Source organism: Kryptolebias marmoratus, linkage group LG24, assembly GCF_001649575.2.
Source record: "Kryptolebias marmoratus isolate JLee-2015 linkage group LG24, ASM164957v2, whole genome shotgun sequence".
Lineage (NCBI taxonomy): Eukaryota > Metazoa > Chordata > Actinopteri > Cyprinodontiformes > Rivulidae > Kryptolebias > Kryptolebias marmoratus.
The window spans coordinates 5,957,619-5,973,556 of NC_051453.1; the positions used below are offsets into that span (position 1 = coordinate 5,957,619).

Here is a 15,938-nt window from a genome sequence, read left to right on the forward strand (position 1 = left end):
CAGGGTGTCCCCCACCTCTCGCTCAGTGGAGATCTGCTCCAGCTCCCTGTGACCCTGAAAGTGATCAAACAGACATAAAAAATGAGTGGAGGGATGGATGAGTTGAAGCTCATCTTTAAACAATACTGACCTTTTCAAAAAGGTTAGATTTGACTTTAGATCATTACAGCACACTTTATGTAACCCAACTTAATTATCTTAATGTTAAAATCATATAAAATCAGCACTACAGATGATTATAAAATAAAATGTCAAGAAAAGTTGAGATTTAAAGTCTTTAAAAAAAGCAAAGTGAAGGTCAGGGGTGAGTTTCCTCAAACTAGAAACCAGTCTTTTCAGTGTTTGAGGAAATGTGAAGGAATAAAGAAAAAGAAAAAGCAGCTTTAATGGTCTGTGGGTTTTGGTTTTGTTGTATTTGGTTTTTTGAATGAATGTCATGTTCTGTTTATGTCTCCCTGTCTGGTTTAGTTGTTCTCGGTTTGGTTGTGCTCATTGCTGGTGGGTTGTTGATTCTTGTTTCATTTTAGTTGGCATTTTTTTCCTTTCTTATTTGTTTCTCCTGTCTTCTAAAGGTTTAGGCCTTTGCTGGTGCCTGTCATGTATCTCAGATGGGTTTAATCGTATTTTGACAGCAGACTGTGGTGTCACCACCTGTTTTTGGCCCAGTCACCCCTTCCAGTCTTCTTTGTTCTGTCAGGTCTTCTGTTGACGTCTTCTTGTTTCTCGCTTTTGGCAATCAATCTTGTTTTCCCTCGTCTGCCTGCTTTCGATCTTTTTTGGGGTTTCGTTCTTGAATTCCTTGCTTTGGCAACGTCTTTTGTTTGTTATTTAATCTGCCTACCTCCGGCCTGTTTAGTGGGGTTTTCCTTTCACCGAAGACAATGATGGCGAAACATTTAAACCCAGCATTTTATTTGCAGAAACACAATATATGTCGAATGTCATTGTTATTTTTCTTACATTCAGCTTTGATTAAAGCAAGTTGTTTACAAACTAAACTTGTGGAATCCTAAAATCCCAGGAAATATGGAAAAAACAACTGGTGGACAATAAACATGTTACTGTCAGCACACCAGTAGCATATTTGGTATAAAAAGAGAATAAAGAACCTAAATTATTCTCTGTCCAAGTTTACACAAACGACTAATACATCAGAGGAGGAAACAGCTGCAGTACAATAAAAAAACCTGCAAATTGTCTGAATAACTGATTAAACGTTCGATAACTCTGTCCAGTCATCGTCAGAAACATTTGCTGTCATGAATAAATGCACCTATAGTCATCAGTTATGTGATTATTCAAAGTACTACAAAAAAATAAGAAAACTTTCTGTTTTTGCAATATGAAAATGAACAGGAACCAGAATTCAAGAATCAGTGCAAGAAGACCATCTCTACGAATACTTAGGTTCAAGCAACATGTTTTTCTGTGAACCTGTGACCAAAGACTGAGTCAGAATATGCAGTTTATATGTACAAAATGAGTGAACAGCGTTTGCGTTCCTTCATGGTTTCTGAGCCAACAGGAAATTGACCCATCTCGGATTTTGTTGATGGAAGTTCTTAGTCATCCAGGACATGGCAATACTTCGAGTTTAACCGAAGGCAGCTGGACTTCTCTTCTTGTTTCCTGAAGTGGTTTCACCTCTCATCTGAAGGCTTCCAGGTTGTTGGAACGACCCCACGAGCTGCGTCGCTAAAGTCACACGAATCGCTGACAAACCCGTCCCTCCCGTAAACCGACTTGGGAGTCGTGTGTCGGGGAGAACAACATGTGAAAAAGTGTCATTCAAGGAGTGAATGATTGTGAAACTGCAGGTGATGGATACATACTCAAATCATCACTTTTCTCCAAAAAGTGCATGTTACTGTCCTCAAATGAGTCTGTTATCTTTGAGGTGAAGGTGGACAGGTGAGTCTTTACCTGAGCTGAACCACATGGAGAGGTTATTTAGTTTCCCCTGTATGAAGGTCTGAACTGAACTACATGTTTGGGTGTTTTATCCACAGAGAAAACCAGTTTCTGCCTGAGAAGGTGGTGAGGTTTGAAATGTGTTTCCAGATATTCCTGCAACATAAGGGACAATAATTTTGCATGTTTTTTTTATTATTTCCTCTCTGGTTGTGTGGAGTGCATCACACAATAGGTCTGAAGAGCTTTTTGTTTGTGTTTCTTATTCTTTCCTTTTTGTCCTGCAGCTCGCAGCCAATAGTTTGAAGCATTTTGGATAAGAGTTGAAACATCTTCAAGAAACAAAGTCCAGTTAAACTCAGACTTCCCATTTCTACTTCCTTCATAAAGACAGAACACAATGAGAGGCAAACAAGGTGTATAGCATTCTTAGGACTCTGATAAAATAAGGTAAAAGGCTGATTTAAGATTATTAATATGTGCAGTGTAAGAGGACATTTGTTCTACCACTTCACTTTTAATTTTCAGGCCATTCTGGTTCAATCTCAGTCAAAACTAAAAGTGTTACAAAATAAAACACTTGCCTGCAACAGATAATGTGTTTTCTGTAAGATTGAGTGCAATATTTTAATTGTAAACTCCAAATTTTCTTGCTGGTTAGACACTCTGACAAACTGAAAATGACAAAAGAAATTTTTTTTAACAAGCTCTGCTTTATCTGCTGAAGTATTTTTCAGCTATGAATCATTTGAAATGACTCCCATCCAGCCTCCGTCTCTGTATTTCAACACAGTTGGGTTAAGATTTCCCTGAGAATTTCCACAGCCGAGTTTGTTTTTGCATAGGAGTCCGTACATAATAAACCGCCGACTTTCTCGTTTGTCCGTATGGGTTTACGTCTAACAAAAACTAACTAGATGCTTGTTTATTACTCATGTAAACAAAAGTACAAACTGTACAAGAGGCGATAGATGAAATCCAAACAGCTGCTTATTTTTTTTTTTAAACAATTACACAATATTTAAACTGTTGCAGGGAGAACTTCAGTCTGTAATTAGCATTTTGATTCACGGCGTGAAACTTGTCTCCCCAGTGAACTCTGCAGAGTTGAACATCATGTTCCAGTCTGCTGGCATGCAAAGTGTGAATCAAACCCTCCGTTATTTGGCTGCACAGCTTAGTCGTGTTACAGATTAAAGAAAAACTGAAGGCGGATATTATTTTGTTTTTTTATTTTTTTTATTAGGAAAAACAAATACAAAACTTTGGCATGTTTCACAATCAACAGTTGTGTTTATATAAAAATACATCTTTTAGTCTTTAACTTCAGTGTGCCACTTGCTGCACACCTGACCCTGAACTGATACTTTGAGTTTTTTTTGGAAGTTGAGGAGGAAAACAGGATCCTCGAGTCAGTTTTTGGAATGTTCTTCGTTCGTACATTTCAGTGGCATCTCCAGCTTAAGGCTCGACCTCTCGGCACCGAGGCATCTGGCTCTTATCAAAAGTTTCAGTCCATTTGGCTTGGAGGTCTCCATTCTCTCCTTGTTTGCTTTTTTTTTTTTTTGTAGCTGGGAGAGCACTTCCGTGTAGCAAACTGCATCATCCTATTTGCTTAAATCATATACCACAGCTTCTTTATATTTCAGTGCTGAGCTTTGCATTTACACAACGCTGCTCTTAAACTTCAACCACTTCCAAAGCCACCGTTTTTTGTTCCAACATCTCTCAGTACACATTCAGCTCTGAGAGAGGACAACACCCTAAAACTCTAATGCAATCTTAAATTGCAGATTAAGGCGCTAGTTACTTCCCTTTTGCATAATGTTACCTGCATGCATAAAGTACATCTAGATCTTATTTAGCTTGTTTGCTCCAACGACACATTTTTAGAAACAGTATGTGCTTAACAGTATATTTCATCAGACGCACACTGCTGCCGAGTCACACGATGCATAGCAGTGTAGGTATTTACCATCTACCCTGATGCCAGGCAAGTTAGAAACAGAGTATGATAATTGCACTTTTCACTTTGCGCCATTCAAAGATGACAATGTGCTTCTAAACATGTCAACTTATCAAAAGCGCTTACTCTCCGCCTGATAAATATCAAGTGATATTACCCCCCTAACATGTCCCAAACTCTTTAAATCTCAAAAAGTCTCTTCACTTGAGGGAATTGTTGATTGGGAGGCATTTTGTTGCTCCCTTTTCCTGGGAGCAAAAAATAAATAAATCACTTGGGGAGGACAGGAACCGACGCAGAGAAGTTGCTTCCCTCTCAGCAGAACCCAAAAACGCCCACTGCATTGGAGCGGGAACGAAACTGCAGCTCCTCTGCTGACACTCAGTTCCTGTGAGCTCCGTCATCTGACCTCACTGTGGCGCCCCAGTCCGTCTCCACAACCTCAGGCCGGGACCAGGTGCTTATTCACCAGAGAGGAATAATCCAGAAGACAAATCTTTTGGTTTGTTTCAGTAATCACGCTGCTTGTCGCTCAGGCAGGGCTCGTGGTTCAACACGTCATGCAGCGAGGTCTTATGTTGATGGGCTGAGGGTTGGGGTCAATCTGTAGGCAGGAAAAGAATCACATCAAAGCGAGGTTCAGTAAGCAGGAAATTCAGGCTTCTGGCCAACAATCAGCTGAGTTCTCAAAGGTTTCAACACGACTCACCTCGCTGTACACCGGAGGAGGTCGGAAACGAAACTCTTGGACAAAAGCCATCAGGGGTCGCTCCATGATCCCACTCAGGTCTTCAGCCGGCTGCGGGAGCGCCACATTGTTGCGCTGCTCTGCCTCCTCCTCTGTCACCACAGAGCTGTAATCCGGAGGAGCTGCAGGGAAAAGAGCCAGGACTATTACTCCACTGCTCTGACTAAAGACGGCAGAAAAGAACCAAACGCTAAGCAGCTGAGTCATCGCTGTTGTTAAAATTTTATAACCTCTGGCATCAGACCCAGCATTATTTTTTTTCCCCTTTATCAGAGCAGAAATGTTTTCTTTTTTGAAAAACAAACTGCCAGATGTTCCCGTTTTGTAATAATTAAGCCCTCATACAGATCTACGCTCTTCTCAGTCAGTTATTGAAGGACACTTACGCTCAGGCTGCTCGGGGATGGCCATGCGCAGCCACTCCAGGTTGACGCTGTACTGGCTGCTGATGCTGGACGTCCGGCTGCCAAACGGATGGAGGGGGATGGTGCCTATAACAAGCGGCAGCTCCAAACAAAGCTTGGACGTCCCGGGAACATCAACGCAAACCTTTTGGAGGGAAATAAAAAGACCTTTTAGTGATGCCTGTGCAGACTCAAACATCAGCAGCACGTGCGGGAAGCTGCTGCAGCCTGAGCTCACCTTCAGCATGTACTCCACTTTGATGATGCGACACTGCAGAATGGACGGACCCACAGGGGGGATCTTAATGGCACGACCGTGCCAGGTCTCGCGACTTCTCGCGCTCACAATGTCGCCACACAAAGTGGCCACCACCGAGCGCTTCTGCTTCATGGTGCCTCGGGCGATGAACGTCTGCGTTTGAGTGATGAAGGCTTTGGGCACGATTGACCTGGAGGTGGAGTTGTCGAACTCCGCGAACACGGGTATCACCTCTCCTGCAGGGAGAGAAAATACGTTAACGTTTGCCAGTCCGTTAAAGTATCGCGTTATGGGTGCTTTAAGTGCCAGACTCGTACCTGGTGTGTAGCCTTTGCGGTCAATCTTTGCAGTCACAGAAACCTGCCCAAAGTTGCGGTACCACGCCCGTGCCATTTTATCCTTTGTACCAGCCTGCGGTGCCTAAAAATCATAAACCTGAATCAGAACATGCTCCAGAATCTTTAAATATAATGAAGTGTGAGCTATCAACAAGACTTAATATGAGAGAGGAGATACGCACCAGAAGGGCCGGTGTGTTAATGTCGATGGGCTCAATCACTGTAAACTCCTTCTTGATTTTCTTGACGGCGTACCACGGCCTGTGAAGCTTGACTTTGACCCAGTAACGGATGCTGCCATGTTTCCCCTCGAAGGATGTGACCAGGGTCTCCTCTGGAAGCTGGAAACTGAATGGAAACTCGTGTCTGCCAGCAGGAAGGACCGTCACTTCACCGTTATCTGAGGAGGGACAAAAACAAAACAAAAAACATTATAAGTCACAAGTCTTTTACTTTGGCTCAGTTAGGTTTTACAATAATGCTGTAACGGAGTTCACGGAGTGCAAAATAAATTCCTAGAAACTGGTCTATTTCTGCTGGTGTCACGTGGTTTTCATGAAGCGCAGCATAAAGTTTTACTGCACAAATAAAGCAATCAATCAATCCAGCACTATGACTCATTTATTCACATGAAGCAGCGAGTTGCGACACACAAAACGGGAAAAACAAACACTGGCAGAAACTTGGCACGTTATAACATTCAGCAAACCATATTGGCTTAGTTAAACTCTTGCACAAATGTCCTCGATTTTCTCTACAGTCACGTGGTTTCTGTTTTTGCTCAGAGGAGTGGTTCCTCCTCTATTGTGCTGAGAACATGTTTTCCTCCAGCTATAATATACAGCCAGACTCAGCTGCGCTGCACAGGTCCAAGAACACGTGTTTGTGTTCAGACCATTTGCATGTCAGCCCTTTTGTTAGCTGGATTCTTCCAATTTATTCTCAGCACCAAGTAGGAAATAAAGGAACACTTTCAGCGCAAAATGAATTGCACAAAATCCCATTTAAGTTGGCAGCTGGTGCATTAAGAGTCGTGTTTGCATTCAGCAGTAAAAACAACATGAACCTGACAAAGCCCCGGCTGTGAGCTTCCGGTCGACCCTTTAAACCAAAACCAGCTTTGTGCTGAATGAATGAGGACAGAAACCTGAAGCTTCCCCCACTCTGCAGAGGAGGAAAAACAACCCAGGACCTGCTTAGAATGAGGATGGGGCTGATGTCCCTTTTGCTTCAGCAGATGTTTTTCACAATGAGAGGACAGCTGCTGGAGGGCTGGCACCCTCTCTGACTGGACTTAAACCATGTCAGCTCTTAGAAATGACTGCCTGCATTTTCCTGACCCTTGACTTCTGCAAGGGAGTGAAAGTGAAATTAAACTGGAAGTATATATTAGTTGTTTTTTTTTATCAATGCAATTTAAGAACGACTCAAATTTGGCTTTGGTTTCATTCATGATCTGGACAGTTGCATGCAGAGTTAGGAGCAAGCTTACAGAGCATGTCACAACTAATAATAAAAGTTTAAGAAAATAAGCAACAGCTTGACGAGAAAGTAGGACTCGTCTCATCATGCGTTTACTTTGACACTGAAACGCTGTTTATTAAAAAGAAAAAACAACTCGATCAGTGGTCCAGAAAGTTAAAAAGCCCTCCCAGTATTAGTTGCATGAGTAGTGCAGCTCTGGCTGCTCCCACCGAGCCTCTGTAGCGGACTGACCTGCCTGCAGCAGCACCTCTCTGCGGTTCAGGTACTCCACCTCGTCGCTGTAGTTCTGGGTGTACGCGGTGCTGGAGCCGGCCGACCGGGACTCGGTCCAGTGCACTTTGGCGAAACCCTCGGTGTGAAGCTTCAGGGAGTCCACCTTGGACTCCCCGGACAGCTCCACGACCACCCGGCCGGAAACCACGTCCCCGCTGCTGAACACGGGAGGACAGTCCATCTCCGGGGAGTCGAAGACGATGTCAAACTTTTTCAACTTGTCGAAAATCATCGTTCTCGTTCTGTGCGGATGTTCCACAGAGGTCTAAACCTGGCGGTCTCTTTCCTTCTTTTTGCTTTTAGTTTCGCAGAGCGTTTAAATGGGCTAGCGTGAACCCTCGGGTAGCTGGGGCTGTTAACCTCTCGTGCAGAAAAGCTCAAACTGCAGAGCGTAGAGACGGCAGCCCTATTTGGAGGCTGAGGCGGTGGGCGGGGCTTCGGTGGGCGGGGCTTCAGAATTTAGAATTATGTAAGGCCTCAGGAGAGCGTTGGAAGGCTGGGCGGTGCGTTCAGGAACTCCTTCCTGTCTCCGACATTTTAGAATCGAAGTTGTAAATAACCCAAAACGTATACATGAGGGTTTTTATTTGATTGTTTGTTTGTTTGTTTTTTAAATAAGAAGTGTTCGTTTTTTTAAGAATTAAACCTGGGGGAGTGAAGTCGAAATGTGACACTTTTAAGATTAAGAATGTTTGATAAAAGTGAAGGTGATTATTTTATTTTGCTGCGTATTTTCCCCATTTTCTGTACTTCTACGTGTTGACAGCAGCAGCTTTAAAACGTGCCAGGACGACTGCTCAGATAGCATCGTTTTACGAGAAATTGCAGAAATCGCTACGAAACAAAAAAGAAGAAGAAGAAGAAGAAGAAGAAGAAGGGAAACCAAAAGTGAATCGCTTGCACGCAACTCTGCTCGCAGCACTCCGCGTTACCGGAGCGAGCCTGAACGCATCACGATCAGCATGCAGACTGGGTGTGGAGGCTGGAGAGGAAAACAGGGTGATGATTGATGGTTACAGGTTCTTAGAAGAAAACAGGCTTACTGAGCATGCCTCAGTCTGGCAGAGCTCAGGGGAAAATTGTTTCATTCTGGGCCATAGTTGTTTACTTCACAGCGTTCGTGTATTTTTGAACATTTTGTAACACAAGTTCAGGACACCCCCAGAAGTGAAAACAGCACATCTATGTATCATCCCAACCAATCAAGTACACCAGAAGTTTGTGTATGAAGAGGAACTGCAAAACATATGCCTTTGGTCATGTGCATGAAACATTTAATTATTCAGACTTACTTTAAATGCTTTAAAAACTTGTCCAAGCAAAGCCACTTCAGAGCAAAACTATCCAAAAACTGCTCTGCTAAAAAAACTAATTCTAAAGGGTTATTCCCTCTCTTCTCCCAATGGGAATGTCTTCAGTCTACGTCAAGTCTGCCTTGTGAAAAACACGCTTGTTTACTCCTTTGTTCCCTTGGTTAAGGGCTCTCTGGTGCCACCATCTGGCCCAGAAATCTGCAGGAAAATCAGGATGTTTTTGCAGCCTGCAGCAGGACGGAGGCATTCGTGCAAAGGGAAAACAAGCAGAAGGGTTTGTTCAGATCTGTTTCACACTTTAATTCATTGCTCCAGGTGACGGTGACAGCAGTCTTTGCAGAAAGTGCACAGCAGTGTCACAAGATCATCAGTTTGTCTAGATTTGTGCAACATCTATTGGTAACCGGACATCTTTTTCTTTTTGTTTTGTCAGACTGATAGATCCAGTTTTGCAAAATTCATAATTTCCAGTGTTTCCTTTAGCATATGTGTTTCAGTCTCACTGAAGGAGTTCTGATCTGAGTCAAAACAGGACTATAATTGAAGGATTAGCACACCATCTGCTGGTGACCGGGAGCAGAAGATCAGCTCTAACAGAGCAGCCTGGCAAAACACTGATAAGAACTTCATGCCGTTAGCCTCGAAACCAACATTTATCCCCCCCTGACTGTGCAGGTGACGCTGTATGATTACCCTGATGTTGGTGCAAAGTTAAGTAAATTAATTTATTCATGTGAGCTCCTTGTTGTTTAGCCAAACGGCTGCTGAGTCCACGGTGTTGTAATATAAACATTACCACTGATTAATATGTAAAAGCAGAAAAAGGGTGTTCATTTTCTACATTAACCCTCTCAAGGCAGGCGTTGCAACAACATATCTGATTTATCCTGTTACTAAAACTTAATTTGAGCCTAAAGGGGTTAAATTCTTACCCAAAAAGCTTATTTATGAGGCATATAAAGTCCTGACCGAATAAAGAGAAGTAAAATGAAAACTGACTCTAACTAAAGTGCATTTCTACCTTTAAAGAAAAAGCAGAAAAAAGGCTTAAAAACAAACATTTTGCTTTTATGAAAAAATAGTGAAAATGCTGGCACTAAATTCAGAGTACTGTGATGAGTGAAGGCTGCAGGGCGAAAGGGGCGGGGCCAAGAAGAACCATGTGTTGTTTTCCTTGTTGCCGTGGTGACGCAGTCTGCTTCTTTTTAAAAATGAGCTCACACCACCCCTTCCTCCCCCCTTATTTCCTTCCTTCTTTCCTCACCTCCAACTTTTACCTCAGCTCTTACTTCACTATTTAACTTCTGTGCTTCTTAACATACTTTTTATCACTCGTATGCTTACTGTTGCATGGTTAAATTATTTAAAATAGTAGTATTATAGCAACATAATGGTTTTATATAATGGTTAAATTAAAAAAATAGATGCAAGTCATACTTTCCAGTAAAACAAAACCCAAACGCAAGGCTTTAAGCAGAACAAAGCTGCTCACAGAGGGTTAAAAATATATTTAATATAATTACTTTTAACATTTTTATGCTCTAACAGGACGCTTGACAACTTAAATGTGTTTTATTTCTAAAAGACAAGAGTTGAAAATTTCGATTTGCTTTAGTGAATGAGACTCAATTTCAGTTTTTGTTTCAGTTTCAGTCATTTCCTGTGCGAGCACCGTGACAAAGCATATGTTAAATTTTATAACTTTTTCATTAAATTCAACCAAAACAAAGCATTGAAACAGCTGGTCAGCTCATTTATAGGTGAATATATTGTTAATAAAAAGGTCAATCCCTAAAGAGTTTGCTTGATATTTCTGGTGTCTGATTATTACTATTCTTGGTTGTTGTTTAGTTATTGTTAAATAATATTCTCAATTATTTAGAGCCCATGAAACTGACAGATAAATAAATAGACTTCAGATTTAAAACAAGAAGTCAAACCAACTCAAAAACGTCTAATGAATTATTAACCACCGTCTACAGTTTATTTACTCAGCTACTATTGCCTGTGGTGTCTGTGTCTCTGATTTTAAGCCCCTCACTGGGGAAATTTCACTCTCTGAGTGTATTTGGACTCTGCACTAATGGATTTGTGTTTAATGTCAAAGATTATGTTATCTGGCAGGAATATCTGGCCTCTCTCCCAGGTTTCCATGCAACGCATCTGGCTCCGGTGACTTCATTTTGTAAACTACAGGATCTGGAAGACACAGAGCGGCTCCCACCTTTTACAGAACCGTCATCCCACTTTTTATTCTTCTATATCTCAGGGAAGCTACAACCTGAGGATTAAACATTACAGAAACATATATAATGCCTGCACAGTTACCTCTGATCAGATGCTGCCTCTTCCTGAAGTAGGTGACTTTGGAGGTGTAGTCGTTGTAGACAGAGTTCATGCCTCGGTTCTCCAGCCAGTGCGCGGTGGCCACCCCTCTGCCCTGCACCTTCATGGAGAGCACCCGGGTGTCCCTACGGAGCTCCAGAACCACCTGACCGGACACCACCTCCCCGACCGTGAACGCTGCGTCGGCAGGACCGTCCAGCTCCAGGACGAAGGACTTCACGGAGCTCAGAGACATTCCTTCATTTCAAAAATAGGATGTTAAAATACACACATGTTTAGAAATAAACTCACAAACGTTAGCCACAGATTACAATAATAAGAAAATGGAGGCAAAGACAGCAGCAACCTCTAATATTAAAATTTTAAATTATAGGCAGGACTAATATTAAATGTCCACAAGCTGCAGGAAACATATTTATCACATTCTTATCTTTTAGGCTTTTATTTTGAAAAAAAGGACATGGGGTGGATCCAGTTAGACAGTTTAAACATGCTTTAAAAGGGTTGATAATAATATTATCTCGTTTTTAAGTCATCTCAGCAAACTTAATTTAGTATCAGTTCAATTCAACAATTCATTAACTAATGTTCTGTTTAATTAAACAATGATACACATCATTTCTACTTACATTTAACATTGTTACAGCCTGCCTGCAGCTCTCTTCTTGTCTGAGATTATATTTATTCTGTCTGTTGTCTTAATTGTGAGAGTTAAAAACAGCCAATCAGGACGTAGCACCGATGAATGGGGAACAGAGTCCCCGAACTCACCGACAGGACGAGGACAGGTGGAGCTCACGAGGACGTTTTCAGCAGGAACACGCGCTCGTTTCCGACCAGAGAGCTGCTCTCTCAATGGGAGCTGGGCGCTTATAACCGTCGCGCGCCGCTGCGGCTGCCCTACTCGGTTTTACACCAATGACAAGGAGCGCGTCGCGGTCACGTCCGCCCACGCAGGAGGGGGGTGGGCTCCCTGAAGGTCACGTGATGCATCTCCTCAAGGGTTAAACCTTTACGTTCGTGCACTTTGTTTAACCCTTATTGTTTTTTTTAAGTAAAACGAAGAGCGCATCATTGGGGGAAGGTTATGGAGACTTTTTCTGTAAGGCTTTTATTCTGAAAACGTGTATTTATTGTGAAGGATCATGACTTGAACCTCGAGTGTTTTATTGTGTAAAAATGTGTTTATGAAGAAATAGATAAGGGAAATAATCATCTTGCATAAAAGTAGTTTTACTGTTCACGTGCTTCAACACAACATGACATGATCAGCGTTTATTCTTGACTTATATAATATCATGTAAAATAGTTGTTTTGAATAAATAAATAATTACACAAATAAATAAAGATGCCCTCTAAAAAATGAAGCCAACTAGCCTGAATTAATTAGTCGAAATTAATAGTTTTATTGGTTTTAGAATAAGATGCTGTACCCCAGCAGTTCTTAAACATGCTTTAATTATTTTCATGCATTTCATCCATCCATCCATCCATCCATCCATCCATCCATCCATCCATCCATCCATCCATCCATCCATCCACACGTCTACGATAAGCGGGGTACACCCCAGAGACCGCCAGATGTGGCCACATAGACAAACTCACATCAAGGGTCAATTCAGCATCTCCTTTTAACCCATAGTAACATGCATTTTTTTAGAAACTGTGGGACAATTGAAATACCTGGAGAAAACTCACAAACGTGTGGGAACTGCTTTGCAGGATTGCTGACATTATCCTCCTGAAGCATGTCCTCAGCCAGAAGGTTCCTGCCTCGCTGTAGAAGTTTAAACCCATTCAAGTTATAAATAAAGATATATTTTTACCACATTTATCTTCAGGATTTTAAACCCCTTTGATATTTGTCACAAACAGCCTTTCCTGAAGCTGAACCTAACACAAAAACTTCATTTGACTTGAATCTGGGATTGTTGGAAAGTCCAGCCAGAACATAGATGGCTGCTTTTTCCAACAGGTTGATGAACTCCACACTCGCTTGTTTACATCTGCTTGGCTTTTATCAGCGGAGACCTACATCCCAGGGTCAAAACTGTGTTATTGTTTTTATGAGCCGTGTGGTCAGTCATGCTTCAAGGAGGGAATGAGAATGTTTCTGCAAAACACGAGGTAACCTTCACAGGCGTTAGCATTGACAGTGTAAACAGGGTGGAAGCAGGACAGCCAGTCAGGGCGGGGGGGTGAGAGTCACTCTGTAAAACAGTCAGTCACCTTCTTAGTCAGCCACTCCTGACAGCCTCGAAGGGTGGAAAAGAAACATTTAAATTCAGAACTGTTTCTTCCAGTTCTTCAGGAGCGCGAGCCCAAAAGTTTATGTTTAAACCGGCTAACTGCGAAAGCTGTGACTGCACGCTGCTTCGACAGCTCACGCCGCGCTGTTCTTGGAAAAGGTTTATTCATCAGCTCCTCCAGATTAGAAGAACTGCTCTGCGGTTCACTGGAAGAGAGACATTAGAGGGTTTGGGCGGATGCGTGTGCTGCAGATTTAAAAAATAAAGGCAGAAGATCAGGGTTAAAGGTCAAAATGTGAATAAAAACTAACCATGCTGTAGTTATTTTATAGGAGCTTCTAAGAACATTGAGAACTTTTTAATTATAAAGGACAACTTCTCACAGCAGTAAAACTATAGTTTGCATAAGTTCAGACATTTAATTGTGGTTAATTTGCAACCTGCTGCTTGAGAACAAGTTTTGTAATATTTGTTGGTACCGAAAGTTCAGTTCATTGTAAATTATGCCTTCTAAATATATCATCTCTGTGTATTACTGTTTTTAAACGTTTGACAAAATATCAGCAAAGTTTCAGAAGCTGACAAAAACGATCTGATCTGTAAAATATATCTTTGCTACATCACTCATTAAATCTGTTCTTGAATAATGAAGTTATTTAATAACTTGTATTAGGGGCTGAGTGAGAGCGGAGAATCCAGCGTTTTGAGTCACTTCAGTGAAAGATGAGAGCAGAACTGTGCGGGGGCAGGTCGCTGCGCGCTCAAAGGTTTGGAGGTGTAGTCGTCCCGGGTGGTGGTACTGAAATGGTTTTCAGCCAGGGGAAACCTGAGGTTGGTCTGTTGGATCAAGCAACAACATTATCAATATTATATTATCACAAACTAAACACTTACATATACAATTTGTGCAGCAATCTCAGATACTAAAACTGCTGCCACTGCTATTAAAACTGGTAATGAATTTATTAAAATATTTAATTTGGTGATTTCTCACTTTCCGTTGAGGCAGACACAGAGTTTGTTTGGAAATCATCAGGGGGAGGAAATCGGACTTCATGGTACTGTTGTTTAGTCCATGCTCTGCCACACACAAGCACAAGAAAAATACAGACAATTTAACCCTCTCAGGCTCAAATTAAGTTTTAGTAACAGGAAAAATCAGATATTTGGGGAAATTATCATCTGAGTAAAATAAGGCTCATAAAATATGAATATGGAGTAATTAGGTATATGCAATTCGCTGTTGCAAATCTGCAACGTCTGCCTTGAGAGGGTTAAAAACATTTGCCTCTTGTATTACCCTTTAGATACTCAAAGAGGACTAACACGTACCTGGTCCACCCAGTATGTTCCTCCTCGGCTGGATGACCGGTCTGCTCCGAGCGCCGGCCTTTTTGCCGAAGTGTTCTTTTGTTGTAGTTGTGTCGATGAACCTCGACAGACTTGGTGGGGCGAACTGAACGTGGCTTCTGGTCACCAGGTCAGGCTCAGGCAAACTCACTTGCTGCCGAGTGCCTTTCAGCTGCATGGTTAGATAAGACATGATGGCTTGGACATGTGCAGAGGAGGGACAGCGGGTGTATTGGTAGAAGGATGTTAGAGACAAAGAGGAGACATATGGATGCAGTTAGAGAGGACATGGAGGGAGTTGGACTGAGGACAGAGTTAGATGGAGGATGACTTGCTGTGGTGACCCCTGAAAAGGGAACAGCTGAAAGAAGAAGAAGAAGAAGAGTACTCGAAACTAAATGTCAACTTCAACCTGAAGTTATGTTCTGTTATAAATGTGTGAAAATCAGTGATCTCACATGACAGAAGGAGGTTCTGTTGGTCGTGACGGACATCCTCTCTGTGTTTCGCTTCTTATCAGTGTCTTCTTTGGGCAGACAGCTCAAATTATGGTTTCTTTTTATCCGAACAACTGGATCCCCTGGGAAATATGTGAGTCATATAACTAAATAAATCAATATAGTAGTTTATTCATTTGCATCTTAAAATGTTATCACCTCACTTGACTGGTTTATAAAACGCTCTGGTGTGATGTTAAGTCTCACAGCAGCTCATTCAGGTTAAAAAAAGTTCAGTAAATGTCAGTAAAAGTACACTGAATTGTTGTTTTATTTTGTACTCGTTCGAAGCTGTCATTGTCCAAGGCAGCTTCTGGGAAATTTCCCGTGAAATGTAATAAAGTGTTTCAAAGAAAACTTTACAATGATAAACTCTAGTATTGTGTCATGATGTCATTTATCAAGAAGAATAACTTGTCTGAACATTAAAGGGAAATCTTACCCAGTTTGGGGTAACAAAAGTCTTCTCTGGAGGTGGAGGACCAAGAGTCTTTATAGAAGTTTCCTGGTTTGAGGTTTAAAGGCTTCTTCACCTCTGACCTGGTTAAAGCACTGTGAGGGAAACAATGCAATGATAGATCTAATATTTCAAGATCTGACAAACCTGACAAGTGATAGCCTAATGTCAAAATACTGTAAACTGCTGAGGTGAAGAAAACGTCACACACCACAGGGCTGTCGTTTTGATTACAGTCTTATTCAGTAAGCCACATTTCTTTTTGTTCAGATCTTGGCTGCTGCATTAACTTTTTTTATCTAGCACACACTAAAGATTTTCAGCAGGGTTAGGATTTGGACT

At 41.8% G+C, this 15,938-nt stretch overlaps 1 protein-coding gene across 2 annotated transcripts; it reads right to left on the minus strand.

Annotated features, from left to right (window-relative positions):
• Positions 1–3,448: 3,448 nt before the first annotated feature.
• On the minus strand, positions 3,449–11,280 carry arrdc2 (arrestin domain containing 2). Of its 2 annotated transcripts, none has more exons than XM_017413542.3 (7): positions 11,026–11,280; positions 5,809–6,026; positions 5,606–5,708; positions 5,268–5,524; positions 5,012–5,174; positions 4,587–4,747; positions 3,449–4,481 (listed from the first exon to the last, which is right to left on the minus strand). In XM_017413542.3, the coding sequence occupies exons 1-7, from the start codon at positions 11,276–11,278 to the stop codon at positions 4,428–4,430; spliced, it is 1,209 nt and encodes a 402-aa protein (XP_017269031.1). In that variant the 5' UTR covers positions 11,279–11,280; the 3' UTR covers positions 3,449–4,427. The 2 variants fall into 2 exon arrangements, with proteins under 2 accessions (XP_017269031.1, XP_017269030.1); XM_017413541.3 differs by lacking the exon at positions 11,026–11,280 and adding an exon at positions 7,343–7,778.
• Positions 11,281–15,938: the final 4,658 nt, after the last annotated feature.

Bases quoted from the DNA above. Each gene is read 5' to 3' on its own strand.
- arrdc2 (XM_017413541.3), bottom strand. From the start codon at position 7,616: ATGATTTTCGACAAGTTGAAAAAGTTTGACATCGTCTTCGACTCCCCG. The intron at 6,027-7,342 runs GTCAGTCCGCTA...GTCCCTCCTCAG, and splicing joins AGAGGTGCTGCTGCAGGCAG to ATAACGGTGAAGTGACGGTC. The intron at 5,525-5,605 runs GTACGAGTCTGG...CTCTCCCTGCAG, and splicing joins CCGCAAAGGCTACACACCAG to GAGAGGTGATACCCGTGTTC.